The 24,421-nt window shown below is 41.2% G+C and overlaps 1 protein-coding gene across 2 annotated transcripts; it reads right to left on the reverse strand.

The window, feature by feature from the left end:
• Nucleotides 1-1,934: 1,934 nt before the first annotated feature.
• On the reverse strand, nucleotides 1,935-23,620 carry sympk (symplekin). 2 transcript variants are annotated; one of them, XM_059026699.1, is made up of 27 exons: nucleotides 23,501-23,620; nucleotides 21,805-21,946; nucleotides 20,820-20,885; nucleotides 19,914-19,967; nucleotides 19,459-19,532; nucleotides 18,865-18,991; nucleotides 17,987-18,236; nucleotides 16,796-16,966; nucleotides 15,707-15,946; nucleotides 15,258-15,412; nucleotides 14,490-14,640; nucleotides 14,037-14,244; nucleotides 13,298-13,448; nucleotides 11,641-11,876; nucleotides 10,790-10,871; nucleotides 10,521-10,634; nucleotides 8,955-9,102; nucleotides 8,258-8,418; nucleotides 7,789-7,897; nucleotides 7,360-7,460; nucleotides 6,512-6,602; nucleotides 5,959-6,060; nucleotides 4,956-5,143; nucleotides 4,184-4,360; nucleotides 3,782-3,871; nucleotides 3,211-3,459; nucleotides 1,935-2,546 (listed from the first exon to the last, which is right to left on the reverse strand). In XM_059026699.1, the coding sequence occupies exons 2-27, from the start codon at nucleotides 21,916-21,918 to the stop codon at nucleotides 2,376-2,378; spliced, it is 3,780 nt and encodes a 1,259-aa protein (XP_058882682.1). In that variant the 5' UTR covers nucleotides 21,919-21,946; nucleotides 23,501-23,620; the 3' UTR covers nucleotides 1,935-2,375. The 2 variants fall into 2 exon arrangements, with proteins under 2 accessions (XP_058882682.1, XP_033880152.1); XM_034024261.3 differs by having other exon boundaries at nucleotides 23,382-23,505.
• Nucleotides 23,621-24,421: the final 801 nt, after the last annotated feature.

Genomic DNA, 24,421 nt, shown 5'->3' on the forward strand with positions numbered 1-24,421 from the left:
GCATCAATACGACAGAGTTGTGATTTTTAGATCCGTTTTAGAATCAATAGATTATTTAGCTATTATTATTATTATTATTATTATTATTATTATTATTAGCAATTTTTAATTTGTACTGGACTATTTTTGCATTGATTTCCAGAAAGCCTAACGTAATCAGTTTTTATATTACATAATCGTCATAACGCTCTCGATACATTTCATTTAATAAATGTTTTCAACATGCATTTTCTAATGATACAGCACATGTTTCATCAGTTTGGAACCCAATACAGAAATAAAATACAGCTAAAATAAATTCTCTAAAAACACAAAAGGCCAGAAATGTGGGATTCATGTTTGATTCTGGTTTATGTTTTGAGGATCACAACCGGTAATGTCACCAAATTGTCTTTTTATCATGTACGAAATACTGCTAAGTTTGATTGCCTGATTCCGAGAAGCTAATTCATGCTTTCGTCTCATCTGGACTCGATGACTGCAAAGCTCCTTTTCCTGGTTACTGCTTGTGACCACAACTCCCATGCTGGCTTCCAGCACGATTTAGAGATGATTAGAAGATCCTGCTTTTGACTAACAGAACGCTTCATGGTCTGGCACCTGGTTCTCTATAGGCGCTGTTGTCCCTATATGTACCTAGACGTGCTTTAAGGTCGGTTTAGATTAAGAAAAAAACAAACCAATACTCCCAGATTATGTAATAAACTACCATCTGATATTTTCAAATCAAGATTAAAAACTCACTTTATTCAAATGTTTAAATGTGTTCTTTTTAGTTTTTCTATTATTAATGGCTTTGATTAAGTTTGCTATAACTTTTTCATGGTCTTTTTTTTTTTTTAATTGTATAAATTAATTTTATTTTAACTTGTTTTTATTGACTTGTAAAGCGCTTTATGAAAATAAGACAGACGCTATATAAATAAATAAATAAATAAATAAATAAATAAATAAACAAACAAAAAACTTACTTGACAAGAAACTGAAATGTTCTTCTAAATGGTACAGCCATTGGCTAAAAGTTCCACTAATGCTCTCCACTAATCCTTTCAAACAACCCATGATAAATGATTTTAGGTTTGTTTTATCATTGGTTTTTTTCTGATTATTTGATCGTATTTTGTCTTCTATTGTACCATATCCCTGCAAATTAGGTGCTTGCATCTTAAATGGACTAATCCTGAAGAAATAATGTCTAGCACAACTTTCAGATACTACAAGAAAGGCATATGGTTAATCAAATAACTAGATAGAAAAAATATGTGAGGCTTGAATTAGAAAGTTGAAGATGGTGTTCGATCTGTTTTTTCATGCTCTTTTCTTTACCTTGGATATCTCCTTCTACTTGATTATGGAGAAAAGAGTATTGCAATGTAACCCTGCTTATTTGACATTATTGGGTGTTGAGGCAGGAGGCAAAGCCTAGTCTGTTGACCCGTTTGAGCAGTGGCGATAGATACCCCACAACAACTTTATTTGTTATGTTTAGAGTCCGGTTCCAACGATTCAGCCTCGACTAGGTAGCCCATTCCATCCCCTCACCACTCTCTGTGTGAAGAAGAGTCTCCTTCAACAACATGACTAGGTAACCCATTCCATCTCCTCACCACTCTCTGTGTGAAGAAGAGTCTCCTTCAACAACATGACTAGGCAGCCCATTCCATCCCCTCACCACTCTCTGTGTGAAGAAGTGTCTCCTTCAACAACATGACTAGGCAGCCCATTCCATCCCCTCACCACTCTTTGTGTGAAGAAGAGTCTCCTCCTCTCTGTCCCAAGTCTATCTCCCCTTCACTTCCACATTGTGTCCCCTGGTCCTGGTTTCTGTGCTGCGCTTAATTATATACGAACTTAATATTTCTAAAATGTTTGAGTTTTTTATCTGCAAAACACAAAGTACAAACATGTAATGATTTAAACTCACACATAAAAACTAAATCATATATATTTTTTAATGAACACCAAAATAAACACATGACGCTGCTGAAATGGTGAGAAACTGTTAGCCATCAATATTCTAGCAGCCAAACACACAGATTAACTCGTTACAATTCATCTTAATTGTAATACCAATTGTAGGGACAACATCCTTTTCTTAATCTCCTTGATCTTTCATATAATAAAAGAAGTGCTCAACAACATTCTATAGAAAAAGATTTTACATGTACAGGGTGGGCTCCATCGTCTCTCCTTTGCAAGTCTAGTTTTTGTTTTTATTACTCTTTTCAAATAAAACCTAGTCTTGCCTCTGTCCACTGAAGGGACCTGAAATTATTACAACATTGATCCAAAACTATCATCTTCCTTGCTGCTCAGTCTCTGAGCTCCCAGGATTCCTGGCGTCGTCTCTATTCTACGTCATTGACCTCCATTTCCTAGAGGTCCTCCGTCAAGTCCCCTCCTTCACCCTGCTCCATGGCTTCCTGCGATTGGGAGGTTGTGGGACTAGAGTCTGCAAGGGGCTCTTCCATTGGTTCAACTTGGTCAAGGACTAATTTGTCAGTATCTTCCAAAGTTTCACTGCTTATGGCTTCTGTTTGGTTGTCCTGGAGAAACAATTAAAACGTTAAAATATTAGAAGAAAAAAAAAACAGGTCTCCTGTTTACTAAGGTTACTTGACATAGATTCTTAAAAGTTGTAACTTCCAAAATCTGCATAGATGCGATCTACAGAGACAGTCAAGGAACCAATAAATGGCCTTAATAGAAGGGGTGGCTTTACTACTGAATGTGCACAGAATTTCTTGGAACAAATTAATAAATCACAGGATTATTCAAATTCCTTCAAGCTCTTAGTTCAGCCAGTTTCTTTACTTGATTGAACCATTCTAGATTTTATTTTTCTTGTATACACTTTTCTAATTTACTGGTTCGTTTTCTAATACTTTGTTGTGTATCGAAATCTTATTAGCAAATGAGCTGCATTCATGTTAAAAGAAGGTTGTGTGTGGTTTTATTAGAGGTTTATTTACTAACACAGAGACGTAACAGCTTTGACACTTGAGGGACTGTCGATGGTGGCCGGAATACTAAATACAGGGGTGGTCTTTAGATTCGACTTTACCGTCAACAGGAGCAAAACTGGCACCGTCTTCAACTGAGCAGTGGTCTTCATACTGAAGTGACCTTACAGCAATGTGTTACGGTATCTGGGAGATACTGTATCGTTCTCACAAAGACTGACAGTGGCTGAGGGGCGGGCTGCTCTACCTTTATGCCGAGTTCAGGGTCCTCCTGGCTGGAGTCGAGAATCAGGGCGCAGTCCTCCTTGGCGGCCCCCTCCTCTCGCAGCTCCATGGCCTCCTCCAGCTCTGTGGCCCCCGGCTCCGCTGGATGCCCCTTCACTCGCTGGTGCTCCTCCTCCAGCTGCCTCTTCAGCTCCTTCTCCTGCTCCAGTCGAGCTGCCATGACGTCGGGCAGCGTGGCCCGGGGAGCCCCCCCTCCACCACGGGGCTCCGGCTGGGAGAGAGGGGTACAGGTAACAGGACATGAGGGTGCAGGTTAAAAGGAGTCCTAACTTATTAGCACTAGCGATGTTATTACTAGGGTTGTAACAATTCATTTTGTTAAGACAACTGGTTTCTATTTTACATTGAACAGTATTAAAAGTATGTCATTCATTACATGTGCAATTCAAATCCAACTATATAATAAAAACGGTATACACAATTGTTGCAGCAGTTATTTCATGTACTACAGTGACATTCAAATTTGACACTCTTTGTAATGTCAAATAAAACGGGGCAATGCCGTGTGAAGCGATCTCCCCCGCCAGACTCACCTCGTCATTCTCCTTGGGTTCTGGAGGCTCTGGATCTGCTTTCAGGTTCGCCTCCAGGACAGTCATGATGGACCTGGGAACGTGGGCTTGCTGCAGAGGCAGAGAAATGCCAGCATCACTCTGCTGCTGAACACAACCATGCGCTCCCGAAGATAACAATACTTCAGACGAACATGTCTGTATCTTTTAGATTCATAAACGTATTGACTAGAACTCTTTTTCAATGTCTGACTTCCAGTCGAAAAGTTGGTCATTGAATTTAAGTTTCTTGTTGGGAAAAAAAACATTACAGAGGATTACTTTTTCGTTTCAGGTTTGAAAGAGTAATGGTGGCAAAACACACACAGTGTTGCTGAATTTGTGGAATGACACTGTGTAACAGAGCCCCTGTGTGTAGCGTACCTGGTGTGGGGTGAAGGAGCGGACGTGGACCAGCAGGGGGTCCCTCAGCTCTGGACACTTGTCGAAAACACTGCTGAGCTGGGGAGGGGGGAGCTGCAGCAGCACTGCGAACGACTGGGGCTTCGTCCGTTGGCAGCACTTGATAAAGCCCTCCCAAACCTTGGGGTACTTCCACACCTGCGGGAAAAACAATTAAAAAAACGTTTGAATGAACGGTTAATGAATTAAGGGATTTCAATGCTCCAGGTCAACCAGGAACTAAATGACGTTATGTTTTAAACTAGGCATGTCTGATTTCGTTTAACATTTAGGATTAACGCTTTTAAAACTTTAACATGCTGAGAATCTTTCTCTCCATTAGAGTGCTGTTACTGTTTTGTGATACACTAATGTGTACAAGACTGCATACAGCATGTTCATGAAAGCCCCGATCTTACAATGCACACATTCCACTGCGTGACAGGCAAGCAGACATCTATATCTGGAAACCATATTTTTGCCATGCCAAAATGTTTAAGCATTGAAACAAATTTAAAATCTATACTATTAACATTCCCAATTTAACATGAATCGTTTACCATAACACAGCATTTACAGACAATATGAGACTTGAAACTGTGTGCATCAGCACTGATTTCTCTAGCATCAATGTGCGTCACCAAGCTGCAGCACAAATGAAGAGTCTGAATAAAGTCTGGGATTATGGGGGGGGGTTTGAGGGCCAGGGTTGAAAGGTGCATGGGGGTGAGGAAGGGGTTAGGCACGTGCTGACCTGCTTGATGATGAGGCGGGACAGGATGTTCATGACGAAGCCGCCCAGCCGGGGATACATGGTCAGGGACTGGATGACCGTCCTCATCAGAAGCATGGGGAGTGGGCTCTGCTCCATCAGGTGCTGCATCACCACAGCCAGCACCTCCGACGTGTACACGTTCTTCTCCCCGAAACACAGGTTTGTGGCTGAAAGGCACACACATGTCAACACACCCCACAGAGGCAGGGGCTCCAACACACACACACACACACACACACACACACTGGGCAGGGCAGGATGCTGTGTTCATTAAAACAACGAGATCAGGATGCAACACAGTAGCAGCAGCACAGAAACTCACTGCAACCAAGGGAAGAAATATTTACAGCACGGTTTTAGGTTAAATAAGTCTTACGGCTGGTTTCACAAACCCTGATGAGCACTAATCCTGGCCCGCCTAACCTAATCAAGGTCTGTGAAACCAGGCAATAAAGCATGAGATGTTGGGGCACATTCACAATGAATCTAAAGGCAGTTTTTTATTCATATCAAATACAATCTGGATTATTTTATATCCATTAAACTGTTCAAAACTGTCTAGAAATCATATATCAATCTAAAACTTCTAATACATTCATAACTGCTTTAAATGAAATATAAAATAGTTGCTGACCATGACAAAGAATGGGCATAACTCTACTGTATAGTAATAACTATGATAACTAGATCATTTCTCATAATGCATTTATTTTTTGTTGATTTGAAGTTGTCAAATATGGTAAATTCTAGTAGCCTGACAATGTCAAAACACAAATTTTAACCAAGATAGGTTATCAGTCATATACCGACAGACCTCAAGATGATAACAATAGTATATTTAAACATTAAAACACATTTGTTAGTATGCCTGTATATGAATTATTTTCACGCTCAATAATACAATCTGAATAAAACTAAAAGACACTTCCTGGCTCTTTAGAAGCAGGTTCCATGAAGTCACAGTTTGGGATCCTGACCTTACCTTTTATAATACTCTTCATGTCACACCTGGTGGAGTCAATGTTGTGCAGGGATATCAGGAGCTCTCCTGGGGTCAAAGGTGACACTGTGGAGCTGCCTTCACCTGCAACAGGAAGGAGAGAAGCATGTTAACAGTACACCTCAGACCCGACGCGAAGGATCGCGTACCGCTGTGGTGCAATGCAAAGTCTGCACAGTGGCAATGATGTACAGTCTCTCCATTTACAACGTCCAGGTTTTCAATAGGCTCACACTGGGTGTGAATGTGTTATGTTGTTGTCAGCATTAAACCCGGATTTAATTTTTCATAGACTCAGAATCAGTGTTTTTGTGGTCTGTGGTTGTAATTTAAAAAAAAAAAAAAAAATTCCCAATAGAATGGTTATTTGACAAGAAAAAACTGAAGGCACTGTCATAGATTCAATTAACTGCAGACTATCAACTTAAAGAACGTGCCATAAAAATGTTATTCACATCAGAGTGACAATACAAGACATTAAGAAAGAAAGAAAGAAAGAAAGAAAGAAAGAAAGAAAGAAAGGAGTTTGACTCACTGTGTTGTGTGCCAAGCAGTCGATTAAATACTTCCTTTACCACGATTGGGTTTAACTTTATTAGTTTGGGCAAGGCCTGGATCACTTCTTTCTGTAACAATTCAATGAAAAAATAACAAACCAGGGCTAGTTGTACTTAGGGGGCACTACCCCTAAATATACAGTATATACAAAATGTAGCAACACATAAGGGTTCAGAATATTTTGTGTTATCAAATATGCGTGTTTTGCATTATATATCTTTGCATTATAAAACAAACATGAAACCTTTTTACATATATATATAAATTGTGAGTACAGTGGTCTCTGCATGTCAATAAATCTAATTGCAATCTAGTTCTAACACAGTCCCCAAAATGGAATTTTTTGGCCAAAAAAAAAATGGAATTCCTGGAAAAATCTAATTTAAGAACCCTATCAGAGTAATTATTAACATTAATCTATTCTTGATTGTTTTGATATTTGTATATTCACAAATCAGAGGAATTCACTCAGGAATGTTCGAGAGATGTTCTATCCAGTGTATCCAGTTCATGTTCCCTCCTGCAACAATGCTGCTGCTCCAAATGAAATGAAAACCAGCATTAGTTGCAGGGGGGAGTGGGATCTGGATACACTGTGATCCTTTGAAACACCATGTTTTTTTCTCTAAATCTTGAGAAATGTATTGCCCAGTTGACTTAGGGCCCATGATGTGCGATCACAATTTCCAAAAGAGTCTGTAATATGTTTTAAAATATAACCCTGCCATACGAACACCACGGGACACAGCAGAGGCAATGCAGTGCGTTTCTTGTAACCTGTGCAGGGTGTTCTGCAACACTAACTCCCCGGAGCAGCCCTCTCACCTTCTCCAGCCCGTTGAGCACTGGGATGAGGAAGCGCACATCCGGGACTCTCTTGTGATACAGGTCCCTCACACGCCTCACCAGCTCCTGGGACGGGGGGACTAGAACACCACAAGTGCAATGATTAAACCTGTCCAACATGTGCTGCAAAACCACGTATATCCACTCTTTTTTAAAACCTCGCCCCGAGACGCCATTCTTTGTGAAGATGCGGCAACAGTAAAACGTGAATTTAAAAAGAAAGTGGTTTACATACAGTATCTCAGATTTCTTTGCATTTAAAGCCAAGAAATGATGTCAGTTGTATTAAAACACTTCTAACAATGAAGAAACTTTAAACATGGTCTCAGTAACCCATAGCAAAGCCTGGAATGCCTCAGGAAGATGGATCACAGTCTGAAGCATAGTGAATAGCAGGCAGGCAGGTACCTTTGTCAGTAAGGATGTGCAGGCAGCGTGTGACCAGGGTCTCTGCCCCCTTTGGACAATTCTCAACCAGCAGGAGCAGCTCTGGAGAGCTCATCCCCATTCCCCGGATCTGCAAGACCAGCACACAGGGCAGTGCTATTAACATTACGGAGGGAATGCATTGTCTAGGAGGGTTCCATCCACAGATATAAAAGTACAACAAGGCTGCCTGACTGTGCCCAAGATAAGGACTTGGGTAAAGAAACCTTGTGGAACACACTGGAATTACGAGACAACTGGATCATTTCAACAGTAATATGGGTCTCTAAAGTAGCCAAGACCCTTTCTTGAATACGAGAGATCAGTCAGAGCTTCTGCATTGTGAATTTGGAGTACAGAAAGAATATCAGAAATGTTGAATGAAAAGCACAGAAGGTGAAGGCTCTTAGTCCTCACAGTAATGGCTGCAGAGAGACGCCGCCGCACTTACAGGCTGTTCAATGACACGCAGCACAGTGCGCTTAATGTCCGCGATGGCCTCGGTGTAGACTGACGCCAGCTCGTGGATCAGTTTGTGACTGAGGGGGAGGAGAGTGAGGTACAGGTACAGACACTGCTTCACTGTGTCCTCCGACCAGGGGGCTGCCACCTCTGCAAGAAACACAGGGGAATCATTCCACCTCAAATCAACCAGTGCAAGTCTAACACTGTTTCTACACTTGGCTTGAATATACTGGAGAAACACCCTTGGCTACTGTGTGGAAATGGTAACAGTCGCTCTAAAAAATTAAGGATGTGATTTTGGTGGACATCCTTCCTTACACATGGGATAGCCGTTATTTCCCCTGTAACCGAAGTTTAATACAAATAGTACTTGAACAGGATGTAAAACTTTTTTGGGTGTAAATTTCAGACGATCAAGTGAGAAGACAGAAAGTATTCACTGTGGTAAAAAGTTACTGCATAGCGATTTATGACGGGTATTGCTGTGAACTCAAATCAGACACACCCGAGATTCCGACCTTCATGGTTTGTAAATTCCCACTATCTCCAGTGTACAACAGCATACAATAATGTTCGATACAGGCTGCTTCGCTTCGTATTACAAGCACCCTTCCCAAATTACACTATGCACAGTATGACAGAGCAATAGCACAGCGGTGTGTTACAGGACTGCGGTCTCTGACCTGTATCCTGGTCGGCCCCGAACAGCATCGACGGAGGGTTGGGGTGGACGAGCAGCTGCATGTAGTTCAGGGCAAACTTCTCGATGTAATCACGCAGCTGGTCCTTCTCGTACATCCTCTTAATGAAGGTCAGTGCATGGGTGCGCACCTAAAACACACAACATGATGTAAAATATTCAAATATTAACTGGACTTCAGACACCTGGCAGATTTGAACATACTTCTAAATTAGTGCTGTCAATTAATCACAGTTAACTTCTGCAATTAACAAGTTCATTATTATGATTTTTTTTTATGATTCATGTTAAAAAAAAATGTACGCACGTTAATCATGCTTGTCTTGACCCTCTTATTATACGGTAGTTCATTCTCTTTCTGACAGTTGAAAGAGGGCTACTTTTATCTGCTGTCAAAGTGAGTTCCAGTATCACAGAAGTGCATCTAGTCTGCAGTACCCCCTGCATGATAAACATGCCTTCAGTTCTGAAAATGAACTTTCTAGCAATTTTGCTACTGGCAGCTACGACACAAGAAAGGATGAATATCACTAATCGTCAGAGTACTCTTTCAGAAATTCAAGAACAATGCAAACCCTTGAATTAAATCTATGTACGACAGTATAACCAATTCTGAATACAAACACATTTGCAAATATTATCTAAAACACCATTAAAAGCACTTTTAAGGAACTGACAAGAAAAGACTTGTTTAATCTGAAATGCAGTAAACTGATTCCATTTGGAGGCTTTCTAAAAAGTATAAATAAATGTAAAACTATAAACAAAGGCCAGCAAATATGTATCCAGAAATAGGCAAACAAGGGTTTTTAGGCTTAGTTGTTTTTTGGGATGGCAATAATAACAATAAATAATACTAATAAATAATAATAATACTAATAAATAATAATAATAACTGAGTGGGGTGCAGTTATTCTATCAAACATGCAATTAAAACCAAGATTAATTTAGATTTTTTTTTTGCTCGACAGTCCTACTTCTGACATGTATAAATATGTCAACAATTTTATTTGTAAACCATTTTTGCAACAAACCATTAAAAATGTGGACTGTATTTTATCAGTCCTTTACCATGCCGGATTTGCATAACCCTGCAAATATGAAGTCGCTTCCTCAAATGCTTTATAAAAATAACTTGCATAAAAGGCTTCGCTTTTTTTCTATAATACCCAAGATCCAACCTGACGAAGAGAACCGCAGAAAACAGCGGTGCACCAAGTATGAAGGCAGTATCTCCAAGTCTTTATAATTCGGAAACCACATGATTCCAACGCAGCCGTCGTGTTCGGTCACAGTTCAAAGTGAAGAGTGCCGTTAGATTTTGAGCTTCCATGATGCTGAAACACGAAGTTTCCAGCTGAAATGGTTTATGAGATATTAGCAGCAAGGAGTCGGTGCGGTGGCAGCAGATTTGGACACTCGTACAAGCTCCCTTCACAAATCAGAATAGAGCTCCCCTTTAATTAATGCAGCTCTTTCTTTTTACCTCCCAGGGTGGTATAAAAACTAAAAACCCTGAGATTTGAATCTTCACTGTGCCAAACATTACCTTGTCCTTCTCATGAGAGCTGAGGTCCAGCAGCACGTGCAGGTACTGGAACTGCCTGGACGGGCGCTTGAAGATCAGGTCCCGCAGCGTGGTCATGCCCAAATACACACGGGTCTGGAAAAGAAGCAGTTTCATGTATACTGCAGCAACCACAGGAACACAGATGGGGTTCAAATAGATACAAGTTAACATAACATGCTGCACAATTTTGAAAGCATGTTCGTCAGACCAGTCCCTACAGTGTAAGAATCCAGACCCATGATCCTCACCTCATCCTCGCAGTATCTGCGGATCACTTCCAGGGCTGTCTCTGTTATCAGCGGAGCTTCCAGTACCAGCTTGGTAAACAACCTGACAGCGACACGGAAAACAGCAGGATGTCAGCCTACACTGTGCCTTCACGAAGAATGCTACTTCCAATTTCCAAGCAGAGGATCCAGTAAACAATGTATACAGGGTGTCCCAAAAGTCAGATAGTCAACAGGGTTATAGCTGCCCGATTTCCAAAAATGGCATAATATACGATATTATTTATGATGCCTGTAGTAGAATTGCGCATTTGGGTAAATCCATATGAAATCATAACATCAGGGTGCATATTTTTTAAACTGATTGCGTGGGTCTAAATTTGCAAGATAGGGGATCACAAGGTTCTGCTAAAACACATCAATTAGAATTACTGAAAATAATTTACTGAACTACAGAGTTATGTCTTGGCTTATTTCTGTGTTTTTTCCAAACAATTCTAAATCATTAAAAACATCCCATACCACCTAGGGAAGAGAGGACCATAACCTATTAATTACAGTCTTCATTCCCTTATGCACGGATGGTGTCTGTCACATCTCCACGGTGAACACGCTAACTGCTGTGATTTTGCACCAGTACAGACATTTCTGATTTCAATTTGCTGTAATCTGATAAACTCATGATTTATATGAATTGTTTTAATGCTTGGGTACTCTGTGGTTATTACACCATTGTGGAACTGTCTACGCGAGCGCACTGTGCTCCGTTTCATCACCCAGAACAATGATCTTATTTGAAAATGAAGCGTGCCTAGTGTCCGTTCTGAAATATCAATTTAAAGCACTGATGAGATACAGGCCAGGCAGCTTACCCATCCCTCTGATCGGGTTTCTCCTGCAGCCCGGAGAGCAGTCCGATGAGACACTCGTCGTAGCTGTCCAGAGATCCGGAGGGGCAGTCGCTCAGGTAGGCGTTGTACTCCTGGTAGAGCAGGGCGAAGGCCAGGTCGCTGCGGTTCCGAATGTCCTCCAGCACAAAGTCCAGCACCTCCGCCTTCATGCTGCCCTCGAACTGAGTGACCAGACGGGACAGGATCTTCACACGCACCTGCACAGGAAGCAAGCACAGGTAGGGCTCAGCATCGGCCAAGGGGGGCTTCAAGGCTAGCTTCAATTAAGAGACTGTTTCAATATCAAACCGTGATACTGCATTGTAAATGTTATTCTCGCAGATAAAATACCCAGCTATGCATCAGCAGAATGCATCTGCAGGCACTACTATCAACAGTACAGTCTGACCCTTTAAATATCACTTCAAAAGTGATTGAGCAAAGTAAATAAAAATATATATGTAACATTAGATAGATAGATTACATTTACAATTAGGCATGCTTAATTAAAAAAGGAAGAGCACAGCACACAGTCATGCTAAAGAATCAAGAAGTGCATATTTATTGGCTGGTGAAATACAATTCAAAGCTGCTGCAGTATGTCCACTGTTTTGTTATTTCAAATCTTTTCGCAAAACACACATTACACTTTAAAGTGGCGGTCTCCAGAGCAAACCCACATCATGAAAAAAACACATTTGTAGTTGTAAAACACTAAAATAAATAGCTACACTAAAAAAAAAAAAAAAAAAAAAAAACACATGAAATTTTCGGTCCACTAAAATAAGGGGCTTTACATAATCTTTGCAATTAAAGAATTGCACTGTTCAACGTGGATATACAACACAGAATAATATATTAACAAAGCAGCACTACAGCATTAAAATGTTCAACACAAAAAAAACGGTGCCCGAGTTAAAAGCTCTTGCAATGTATAAATTGCCCAAAATATGGATTGTAGCGTAACAGGAAAGCATAACCAATCAGACTGCAGAGTCTGCATCACCTGATCTGAAACCGCCCAACTCCACGTCTTCGTTATCTGAACCGAAGTTAACACAAATCCTAACCCTGATTCATCAATGCACAGAGCAACTACTTCTTGGCAGTCTTTTCTATTCACGTGAGCCGCGATATTTCCCCTCAGGCATTATTTGCGCATGGTTATTAAAAACCGGAAATTAAAGGATAAAAATGTCACTTTTAGCTGAAAGTTGGCGTGAGGCAATCGTTCAAACCGGGGCATTGACTCAGCAGAATCCAGTATATATACATATATACACACACAACACTGTAGATATATTCAATATACTGTAAAATAATAAAAAACATAAAAAGTTCTGTACAGTGTATTGTGCTATTTGTATTCAGAACATTTCAGTATGGTACTAAGTGCATGCTTTTATTTTCCAAAGTGATATTAAGTGATATTATGTCTTGTTCCCATTAAATTCTGGTAATAAGTGGAGTTAAACCTACCCACAAGTCACTTCTCTTAATTCCTGTCTACAAATAGGCAACATTTTTAAACCAGCAGTAATTTCTACTTCTCTTTTATTGCTTATCGTGGTATTTGTTCGAAATCAGAGCTGTATCCCATTATAAAAGTACTACAGTGGTTTGGCTTTCTGCAACTTACATGGGACATCCCACTGCGAGCGATGGCCTTCTCCGATTGGAGAATGCGCTTGACTGACATGCTTGTCAGCTTCTCAACCTGAGTCTCTGACAGGGGCTGGATCACATCAGCCAATCGAAACACTTTTTTGCGCCCACCTACTCCAGACGTCCTGTGAAGAAACAAACAAAAACGTGCAGACAGATCAGGAGAGAGTAAAACCGTGATACACCAAACCACTCTGTAGATGGCTAGTGGACCTTCTGAATTTACAGCATGGTGAGCCCCAGAAAAAGATACCCTCATACAAGACAGTCTGAACACTGCAACATATTACAGGTACTAATTATGAACTTAAATCAGGACTTATCATCTGCTGATGGAAATAAAGCACCAGCGACACCAAGGTAGGTAGATATTAAAAATGGAAAGACCAATTTTAGCACAGAAAATATAAAGGGTGTTTGATAAGTCAGTCATCATAAGCATAACTCTTAATATTGGTTGCCTCTTTCTTTCAGGTGTGAAAGAGAACAGACTAATGTGTGGTGCAGATAGTCAACGGGACATGGCAACTCTATTTAACAGAGAACATCCTAATCGGCGTTGTATATGGTATTGTCAATAATGCCTGACTATGGGACACACTGTATAGAAAAAAATTGCAATCCCAACTATAGTTTCTTGGCAATTTTGAAAAACTGCACTGTGCAAATGAAATAGGATGCTGCACTGGGAATGGTAGGCCAGTCTGGCATACTTGGTCTGGGCGGTGGGTAAGATGGGCTCCGGGCGGCGTTTGGCAAGAGGCTGCTCATCTTCCTCTGGCTTCCCGGAGTAGGCCCCCAGCACGGAGATGGCCTGGCCCATGGACAGCGCTGACACACGCCTCTTGATCAGAACGCTCTCAGGCTTCAATGCCACCTCCTCCTTCGGGGCTTCCTTAGCCAGCTTCATCTGCTCCACCCCTAAACACAGGGAGAACCACACAGGTCAGTACACACCTGGGAATAAACACACTGCAGAGGAACCTTTTTATTATGTCTTTAAAAAAAAAAAAGGGAGGGGTGTGCGAAGGTGGCAGCTGATGCGTACATGAGAATGTACCTGTCGGCTCCAAAAAAATTATAGCTGCAAGAAAATCTTTGGGTCCAGACCAAATCCTTTGCCGCCCAACTATTCGGCAGCCCTGGAACGTTTATACCATGCTTACCTGGCCCGATGCCAGCAGAGGTCATCTGCGTGGCCATGAGACGGCCAAGATGTTTGATCTGCGAGTCGGTGCCAGCGGACTCCACTGGGGTGTAGGTGGCTTGGAAAGAGGCGGGCATCGTGTCAGGGAGATAGACCATGCTGATCAACACCTACAACACAGCAGAGAGAAATCTGAAACTGACATCACTGTCCCCAACACATTTCAAAGCTCAGCAGGAACAACCCTTAGGTTTTCTGTTTAGCCTATTCCAAATGAAAAAAAAACACACACATACATTGATAAAATACACAACAGAAGCAATATAAACAAAAATACATCAAACACAGATTTTTTTTATAGTTAAAGCAATGCAGTGCTTTATTTTACAGTTTATTATATTTCACTGCATTTCTTAAGTTACCTCCTGTGGCACTATTTTATATTTCAAAATGAACAGTATGTAAAGTATTGTTTCTGTAAAATGCCACAAATGGGGCAGAAACAGGTCCTTCCCTTGCTAATATTTCAGCTACTTTATTCAACCAATAGCTTGGTGATCCAGTGGTTAAAGAGAAGGGCTTGATATCAGGAGGTCCCCGGTTCTAATCCCCGCTCAGCCACTGACTCACCGTGTGTGACCCTGAGCAAGTCACTTAACCGGCTTGTGCTCTCTCTGCAAGTCGCTTTGGATAAAAGCGTCTTCTAAATGACTAATTAACTATCTGTGTTTGTAAATGCGATTCCCTGCGGCTCTGACACACCGATGACACAAGCTGCTTCACTCACCAGGTTGGCCACGTTCTCTGGGTTGAGCAGAGGCAGCAGGAACTCCGCTGTGATATCGATGGCAGACTGGGTGCCCTGGGCTGAGGAAGGCTTCGGTAACGGGACTGGAGCCTGATCCAGGTCTTTATCTTCATCATCCTCCGCTAGAGGGGGCTCTGAGGGGGGAGGGGAGGAGGGTTTCATGAGAAACCAGAAGCTGGGAGCTTCTTCGCTGAGTGGGAATTCATCGCTGAGCTGGACTTAAACTTTCTAAGCTATATCAGTTTATCACTAGGAAAGTCTATTATATATTTTTTACAACTAATTATTCATACAATTACAAACGATTCTGTTCCTAAATTTTCAGGTTTCTTTTTACTTGTGGTTTACAAATTTACAAAAAGCATGTGCAAATCGTCAGCCTTGCACCCCGCTATTTCGGGCCCCGATGCATTTGGAGTAAACCCTACCTGTCTTGATCTTTTTGAGGCCCGGCTCGGCCTCGTCGCGCTGCCGCTTGCGCACGTCCTTGAGGTTGGGCATGTTGCGGGCGATCTCCTGCTGCTGCGTGCCCAGGTCCAGGAGCAGCGTGGTGATCTGCCCGTGGAACTCGAAGGAGGACGCGTGCTTCAGGACGCTCAGCAGGTGCAGCTTCAGGTTCTTCCGCACGCTGCTCACCTGGGACTTGGCCAGAGTCGGGGGGAGGTTTGCTGAGAGAATGGAGAACGCATTACTACACAGGAGAACCCGAACGCTACAAACACAGCAGGAAGGTGCTCACTTCTTTGGGGGGGCAGGACTAATTAAATAATTCCATACATTTCCACGCCATGCATATTCATGCACTGTGAAAGTCTCAAATGTGCAGTTTTTAAACAAATGTTTAGTAAAAATTAATTTTCATTTTAAACAGTTATCTGGTACTACACAAATCTCTGTTTGCAGGCCTTGCTTTCAGATAGTCTTGCACTTTCATATATTACCTAAATGAGGAAGATTAACAAGATAACAAACCAGGAGAGCCGTGTTAAACTGGTAAAAATGCCAGTGTCGCATCTCCACTGTTTCCAGTTTCAAGTGTGTATTTGGCTGACCAGTTAGTTCATACATGTGGAAATCAGGATGTTCTGACAAACACTGCAGTATCATTACTACTGTATACAAGCAGCTTTTTAAATACATCCACACTTTGAAAAACTCCAGTCAAGCAGACAAGCATTGTGGTGTACTATGAAGGCACTAGACACAATGTTTGTCTGCTTCACAGGATCTTAGATTCTTATTTTCTCTTAAAGCTTTATTTTAATAAATACATCTCACTACTTTGTGTAAAATGACCACTTTAGGGTCTTTATATATAAGTTACTTAACAGAATACAGAATGTACTTGTTGATCATGAGGGCACAAGAGGCTGATGTAAAGTCTCATGAGCTGACAAAGTATGTATGTATGTCCTGCTGTGCAAAAACCTGAAGTGTAGTTGGGAACCACGGTCCACTGCAATACATCGGCTGTATGACACGTGTGCTTTGAAGGGCTGCATTTCCTGCAAACTTACCGTGCAGTGTCTCGTAGGCCTGGATGACCTCCGACATGAACATGGGCCGTTGCCTAGCGATGGTTGCCAAGGAGCCCAGCGCAGCTGTCAGGTTGATGCTGGAGATGGCAGGGTGGACCATGAACTTGAGGAGCTGCTCCAGGGCCATCTTCCCCTCCTGTCCCAGCGAGCCTGCATTGCAAAGCACCACCAGGGAACAAGCTTAGCATATTCCTATTATTATTTGTTTATTTAGCAGACGCCTTTATCCAAGGCGACTTACAGAGACTAGGGTGTGTGAACTATGCATCAGCTGCAGAGTCACTTACAATTACGTCTCACCCGAAAGACGGAGCACAAGGAGGTTAAGTGACTTGCTCAGGGTCACACAATGAGTCAGTGGCTGAGGTGGGATTTGAACCGGGGACCTCCTGGTTACAAGCCCTTTTCTTTAACCACTGGACCACACAGCCTCCTTATCAGGGTCAGGGTTAGAAACTCACTAGTCCTGGTCCTGGGTTTCAGAACTCCTCTTGCTTATGTATATTATTAACCCTTTGCGGTCCATTGTCGGACTGGGTCCGACATTGCAATTATTCCTCACAGGTCCTTTGTCGGACTGGGTCCGACATCATTATAGCAACGCAATAAACGGGTGTCTAGTCGTTTTTTCTCCGGAAAAAGCCGAGAAAACCATTCAATTGCCAAGTGGGAGCGACAGGAGCCGAGACATGATCGATCGGTATGTACGACTATTATTATTATTATTATTTATTTCTTACATAGGTGAACGCTATAGCAAACGAAAGGGTGGGGCGGGGCTGGAGATGCCTAGTGAGTGCTTTGTTGATATGCAGGGCCATTTAAACCCGTTTGACTGTGATAAAAAAATACTTTTAAACAGCGCGTCTAAAATTAACTGCGCGTGTGAAAATTATTATTTTTTTTTTAGACCAGGGGTTTGATTGCACAAACTCTGCCTGCTGATCCTTTAAATAATATACAGGTACTGAATTGAGGTAGACATGGGGAGACTCCCACAGCTAGCTGCTCCTGGTTTTAAAAAGTCAGGACAAAGACACAGCTTTAGCTAGCTTCTCTCCACGAGGGGCCTCTCTGACTTCAACCTCAGGAAAGGGAAATCAGCCCTAAACAGGTAAACGCTGCTCTTGGCGTGTTAAACGTGCACGCCAGGGTAGCTGCAGCACTCACTGTGTCGAATGTAGGCGTGGTCCTTGGGGATGCGCTCCAGGCTGATGTCATTCTCCTGCCTCTTGGGCACCTCGGAGTCGGACGTGCGCGGTGACAGAGTGATGATCAGGCTCTCCACAAACTTGATGGCATGAGTGCGGATCCCGTCGTTTTCCGAGTCCAGCATCAAGATGATTTCATCCTTCATGGTCGTCACCATCTCCCAGCAAGCCTCTTGTATGTCGCTAATCCCCTTCAACCTCACCATCCACTACGGGAACAGAGAGCAGGGGGTCGTTACAGTGAACATCCAACATCCCGCTGAATCAACTTTTATAATACACTCATGACAAACCAGAAGCTGGGAGTTAGTTGGTCTCGAATACTGTCTCACATTTGCTCAATTCTTAGTGGGAATTAATTAATTATTGAGCTGGACTTTAAGATATATTGAGAGAAGTATTTATTTCTTATGCGCAAGTGGTCGTGAAAAGTCAGCTAACAAGTAAATAATCAGTGATGACCTCCATGTGACCTTATCAGACTGGAAGCAATATTTTAAAGAACCAATCTCCTTCCACATTCGCAATCATGAGAATACTCAATTACTAGAGATTTTGTAAATACGCCTTTGTCTCTGTCCCCGTTTGTCAGGTATTATTGCTTAATTAATGTGCAACAAGGACCATTTTTATTATTTTCAGTGGGTCCTCCCTTTGCCTGGGTCTTGGTGTTTATAGCTCATGCCCAGACTCATGGATCTTTATCTTCTACTTGTTCAGTTATTTTTAGGTGGCAACATTACTTCAATGCATTGTCAATAACAGTGAGCACCATGGGTTTCAGTCCACATTTCTCCTACTGTATGAAAAGAGAAAGCCGTGATTTTGCTCTCCTACCTGCAGTGCAACCTTGTACAGGTGTGTCATTGTGAGAATCACTTTCTTCACCACGTTCACACTTTCATCTTTCAGCAACATGTTCAGATTGGCAATCAGCTTCAGCAGCAGCTCATTGTCTCGTTTACTGTCATTAAAACACAACAAAAACGTTACCCCTTTTTGTACTGCGTGCATTGTACGCACATGTAAAAATGCACACCCAGATTCTGATCCATAACCTGTGCAAAAGTTTCATCACAATAGGAAAAGTGCGACACAGAGGCAGATAGATTCATATACCAAGATACAGTGGTAGCCACGGTCAGCTATAAAAAAAGTTTTAAAGTTTTACGAACTGACTGACAGATAAGGTTTAAGTGCAGTGTACCAAAGTTTAGTCCGTCCAACAGGGGGATTGCTTGGACTAACGTTAGTACCACTGCTAATCTCACAAGCCGATTACGCATTGGGATCACCAGTTAAACTAGATCAAGTTTCGTACTGACTGCAGCGTACGAAACCAGACCGTTGAAAAAGATCCACATTAAGTTGATTAAGTTAGTCCTGTGAAGTTAGACTGCTTGCTCTGATAGGCCCCTTTTGAACACATACCAGGCCTCCTCAATGAATCCGATGACAAACTTGCGAACTTCCATTGACTTATCAGTCTGGAAAGCAATGATTTCCTGAAGAAAGAAACGGAAAATATAAATAAATAGTTCTCTACTCCAACCAAGGGGATAACTGACCACATAAAATAACAATTGTACACTGACTCACTGATTGAACTAATTTAGAAAACTCTAAATCTCAAAAGGGGACTCGGCACAGAAAGTACATTGATACGCTATGCAGAAGCGTCATCAAAAAAACGATCAAACCGTTAATCACATTGAATAAGAAAATGTTTTAATTTTGTACAGACATGCACCTCCTTATCCCCAGCACATTATATTACTTGTTCTAAAAAATACAGTACAGACATGACATCAAATTGTAACTTGGACATGAAGTGGTGCTTGTCATGAATCTCACACACTTGGTGTGGCAGGGTGAGCTTTACTTACATCTAAGAAGTTGTCTAGGAGTGATGGGTCCTTGTTTATAATCAACTCCTGAACCTGTTTCAATAAAATAAAATAAAAAACATTTCCTTCTTTAGAGACATATTCACTTCATTTATATCATAAAACAAACTCAGGGCTTGACTTACAGCTGAAGAGATAATTAGACGCACTAACTTAAATAATTGGGGAGATTAGAGCTATTATCTCAGTCACTCAGTAGAACTTCTTGATTAAGTTATTTACATTTACAGATGTAAATAAATTTCAAATGTTGGCTGTAAACTTGCTGTAGTTTTAAAATTAAACTGAAACCAAATGCAAGATTTAAATAATTTAAAAATATATATATATTTCATACTTAAAAACAATAACCAGGGCCTCACTGTTAATTATTTTGGCTATACAACACCCACAATGCACTGATGCTATTTGATTAGCTTTTATTACCCTGGAACTTTATTAATAGAACCTAGAAGTGTTCTAGAACCCCCTGCAGTGTTCACAGGAAACACATTATTGCACTGTTGCTGCATTCTGTGTTGTCCATATTGCAGCAATAACATTGATAACTAAACTAGGGAAACTTTCAACTTTTGCTCAGGAACATTCTCCAGAAGAAAGAGAATTTGTCTATTAAACATCGCAGTGTATCCAGATCACCATCCTGCAACAAAGCCAGTGCTCCGATTAAAATGAGCGCTGTATTGTGGGAACAGAAATCCAGCATTGTTGCAGGAGGGTGATCTGGATACACTGTGATCCTTAGACGAGAAAATAAAAGTTGAATTTTCCAGCTGATTTTTTTTAATATATGTTCAAAAACATCACACTGCGACATGGAACCTATTTAACCGTAGCATGAACAAATGAAGAAAAAAAACACTATGGTTGCTGCCGTCTACTGACCTGTTTGAGGATTGTGAGTTTGCTTTCGCTGGTTATCAAAGCTGCCTGGTTTAACAAATCCACAACCTGCAGAAGAAGATTGAGCCTTTTCACTTGTGGTATAGTTTATTTCAGTACAGTAAGATGATGCCCGGGAGCTAGGGCAACGATGAACAATATCTAGGAAGGAATTATTACTCCAACAGACTAAAATGTAACATCAATGTGAACATGAGCATAAATAAAAACAATGACACAATTATTCGGTATTCTAAAATAGACCCGACTGACTAAAAACAGCAGAAGGAACTGTTACATTTCAACACACCTGTAGAAATGCTGAAACAATCTTACATTACAAATGCTTACATGAATGTAAACTTCTGTCCTTTAAAAATATGCTTTCAGAACCTTTGGATCAATAAATATTGAAGGCTGAAAGTCATTCCATATGTTCAAAAATCGTGGGATGCAACTCTCAAAATCCAGTGGCACAGATTTTTAAAAAGGTATTTTATTATAAATATGATCGATTTTAACATTGTGTTATGATACCCAATACAATTTTGTAGAATTAAGCGTTGCTTCACGGCGCTTAAACGTCTTGTCATGTCTTTCAAAGCCTGGCTGCACTCAGGCCGTGCACAATAGAAGTAACATTGTCAAGTTTATAATGTGTAGGGCAGTATTTGAAAAAATAACTGGCTATCCCATCACTATTGTAGCTGATACAGCAAGACTTCCAGGTCTTTTTAATTGCTCTAAACACTGTCAGATCTGAACTCCCTCATTATTTTAACCAATCGTAGCATTTTACTTACATTTAAAATACTTTTACACATGTAGGTTATAGCAAATATCTTTTTTAAATGGTGGCAGTGTTTAGATGTGCCACTGTTTAGCTCAAGTAAAGACCCCTGTATCTTTAAACCATTCATACAGTAACTATGGAAGGTGGAATGCTGACAACAGTCAGACTGAGGTTTAAGGGATCAGCTTCTCTTACCTTCTCGCTTGTCGTCATGTCGATAGCGGTCGTCTCCTCCTCTGTGAAGAACTGGGAGGCCAGGCTTGTCCTGAAGCTGCTGCCTCCTCCCGGCTCACTGCCCCCTGCAGACATGTCTCAGCTCAGCAAGGGTGCCACACAGCTGCAGAGTACAGGCAGATCGGGTGAGACTAACACGTTACACCAAAGAAACAAAGCAAGCCAGTCCGAACCACGATTAAGAGGCTCTGCGCACGTCTAGGGTTCTGGGATGGGAAGCGTTTACAGATCCCTCTACACAGATCTGAATGCACAGTATATGCTTAAACTGATGTAGCTGACAAATTGAAGGCAGGAGAACGATTTTTGGAGCAATGCGGTTAGGTGTCAATTAAATTGTCACAGAAACAAGAAAAGACTATTCAAATTCCCTGTGCATGGGCGTAACTTGTTTTAATGTGAGGTGGCAGGTAGTGTTGCTTTTGGGATATGTCCATCTCCCCCCACCAATTGTTTTTTCAAGCCTGTGTCCCTGAAGTCTCCTCTAATGATCTTTCATATTTTTTACACGTCATTACTAGTTAACTAAACGTCATTTTATGTAGGTCATTAACATACATAGCCCTCCCCGCCAATACGAAACTGGAGCTCTCAATATCGTTAAAATGAACACTGGTGCCGCTATACATCCTCAGTTTACCAAACTGTCAACAACTAACGAATGTATATGACAAGTTTCATCAGAATTTAATTAGGCAGTCTACCAGTTAAAATGTAAGTGTGTCATACTGGGGAATCACAATATTGAGTTTTTTTCAGGTCAGTAAGACACTTTGCAATGCTGATTGTGAAGAAAACCAAACCAAAAAAAACACTTCGGACAATAATATCAGCTGGAGTCAGTAAGATGTTAGGACCATCAACACCAAGACCGATGAAAGGCCGTCAAACATCAGCTTATTTTAATAACCCTAATGGGCGCCAATTGTAATAATGACTGTTATACAGTTAAAAATAACTTAAAAAACGCTAAATGAAGCATTCTCAGGATGGACACACTTTTAACAAGCGTCATCTTTCAAATCAGCAGCATCGCAAAGCGGCTTTCTGACTCGAACCACCAAGCAATTTAATACAGTTTAATACAAGCGCATGATTACAACTGATAGATTAGCCAAGCAGCGATAGTATCACGTGGGATGCATCTAAACAATACATTTTTTATTGTTTGCACTAGAATTACATTTACTTAATTAAAAATAAATGTATATTTTTCTACGTTGCATTATTATTACATAGTACAGTATATACTATCCTGCGATAAGTTATAATGTCTGCACGGATAACATTTGAAAAACAGAGGATTAAAAAAAGACAGACATTTAGAAACACACCATTACTTTTAAAGTAGTACTAATACTACTTTATTTTAATAAAGGCCTAATTTTATTTTTGCCGGTGTAACCAAGTTACTGTCGCACTGCCTACCTACATACATCGTACACGCATCACGAATTTACATCGTCTCAACTCAAAACCACACGACTAGAATGAAACAAACAGATTTAATTAAACAATGGGTCGGCAGAATAGCTCACCTTTTATTTAAACCGAGTTTAAGCAGTAACAATACGCCTATTGCTTCTTTTCGTATTAAAGCTTCTTGAGATTTCAATTCATTTCTGTGAAACCTCCATGATGGCCCAAAACCACTTGCCGCATGCGCAGTACACCGGGGCAAAGGCTCATGGGGGATGATAGTTTTGTAAGTCTGAAAAGTTCGGCGGCTTGCAGTATTGGTTGCCTGATCTCGTTGTCTGCTTTTTAATTGCTCAATACAAGTAGCTTCAAATTGTATTTTATTTTATTTATAGGCAACATCTGCCAAAGTGTGATCAGCGCCAAGTAAACAAAAGGAAACTGGAAACAAAGTTGCTCGCCACTAGATGGCGCTGGTTCTTACTTGCAAGACACTTTTTGGCTGATCTACAAGTCAGGCAACGAGAACTCATGAAATCAGATGAAAGCACCTTACAGTAGCTGTAGCTGACGCAATTATTTAATCATTCTTATCTGCCATGCACTTTCATTTGCTGTACACGTATCAAATGTGCAATTCGGAAAGAAACACAACATGCATTTTAATTTTAAAACATAGATGGTGCTACACTAGGTTATTACAGAAAGTTCTCAATTTTCGTGCCTTTCTCTCAGGAAATAAGTTCCTGGGTCATTTATTTTGAGTGAAAGCGTGCTATTGGTTGAAAGCATGTCAGTAATTCTGGAAAGCAGCTGGTTGGTTAATAACAGGAGGGACTGAGTGGGTAGAGACAACTTTACTCACCAGGTGAAATTACATACGCCCCTTTCACACTGGCATACTCTACCCGGGTCAGAACCTACCCGGTTCAGGACCCGGTGTCATGCGGGTCGGGTATGCGATTTCACGTTACTTTTGATAAAGCAGGGTTGATCTGAGTAACAGACGCAAGGACACAACGCGCGTATCAATGCCCTGGAAGCAGCTTGTTACTGGCGCTTCCATCCAAGCTTCTCTGGATTGAACCGTCGGCCCAAATGTTGATTAGAGCAAATGTTTCTTCATCCCTAATGCAATCTGGCTCATGCTGTGTCTCGT

Source organism: Acipenser ruthenus, chromosome 7 (genome assembly GCF_902713425.1).
Source record: "Acipenser ruthenus chromosome 7, fAciRut3.2 maternal haplotype, whole genome shotgun sequence".
In the NCBI taxonomy this organism is placed as follows: Eukaryota; Metazoa; Chordata; class Actinopteri; order Acipenseriformes; family Acipenseridae; genus Acipenser; species Acipenser ruthenus.

Coding starts and splice junctions, on each gene's coding strand:
- sympk (XM_059026699.1), bottom strand. CDS start 21,918: ATGTCTGCAGGGGGCAGTGAGCCGGGAGGAGGCAGCAGCTTCAGGACA. Junction 19,533..19,913: donor TCCTAGACAACTTCTTAGAT/GTAAGTAAAGCT, acceptor TTCTTTCTTCAG/GAAATCATTGCTTTCCAGAC. Junction 14,641..15,257: donor CAGAGAACGTGGCCAACCTG/GTGAGTGAAGCA, acceptor GCTGTGTTGTAG/GTGTTGATCAGCATGGTCTA.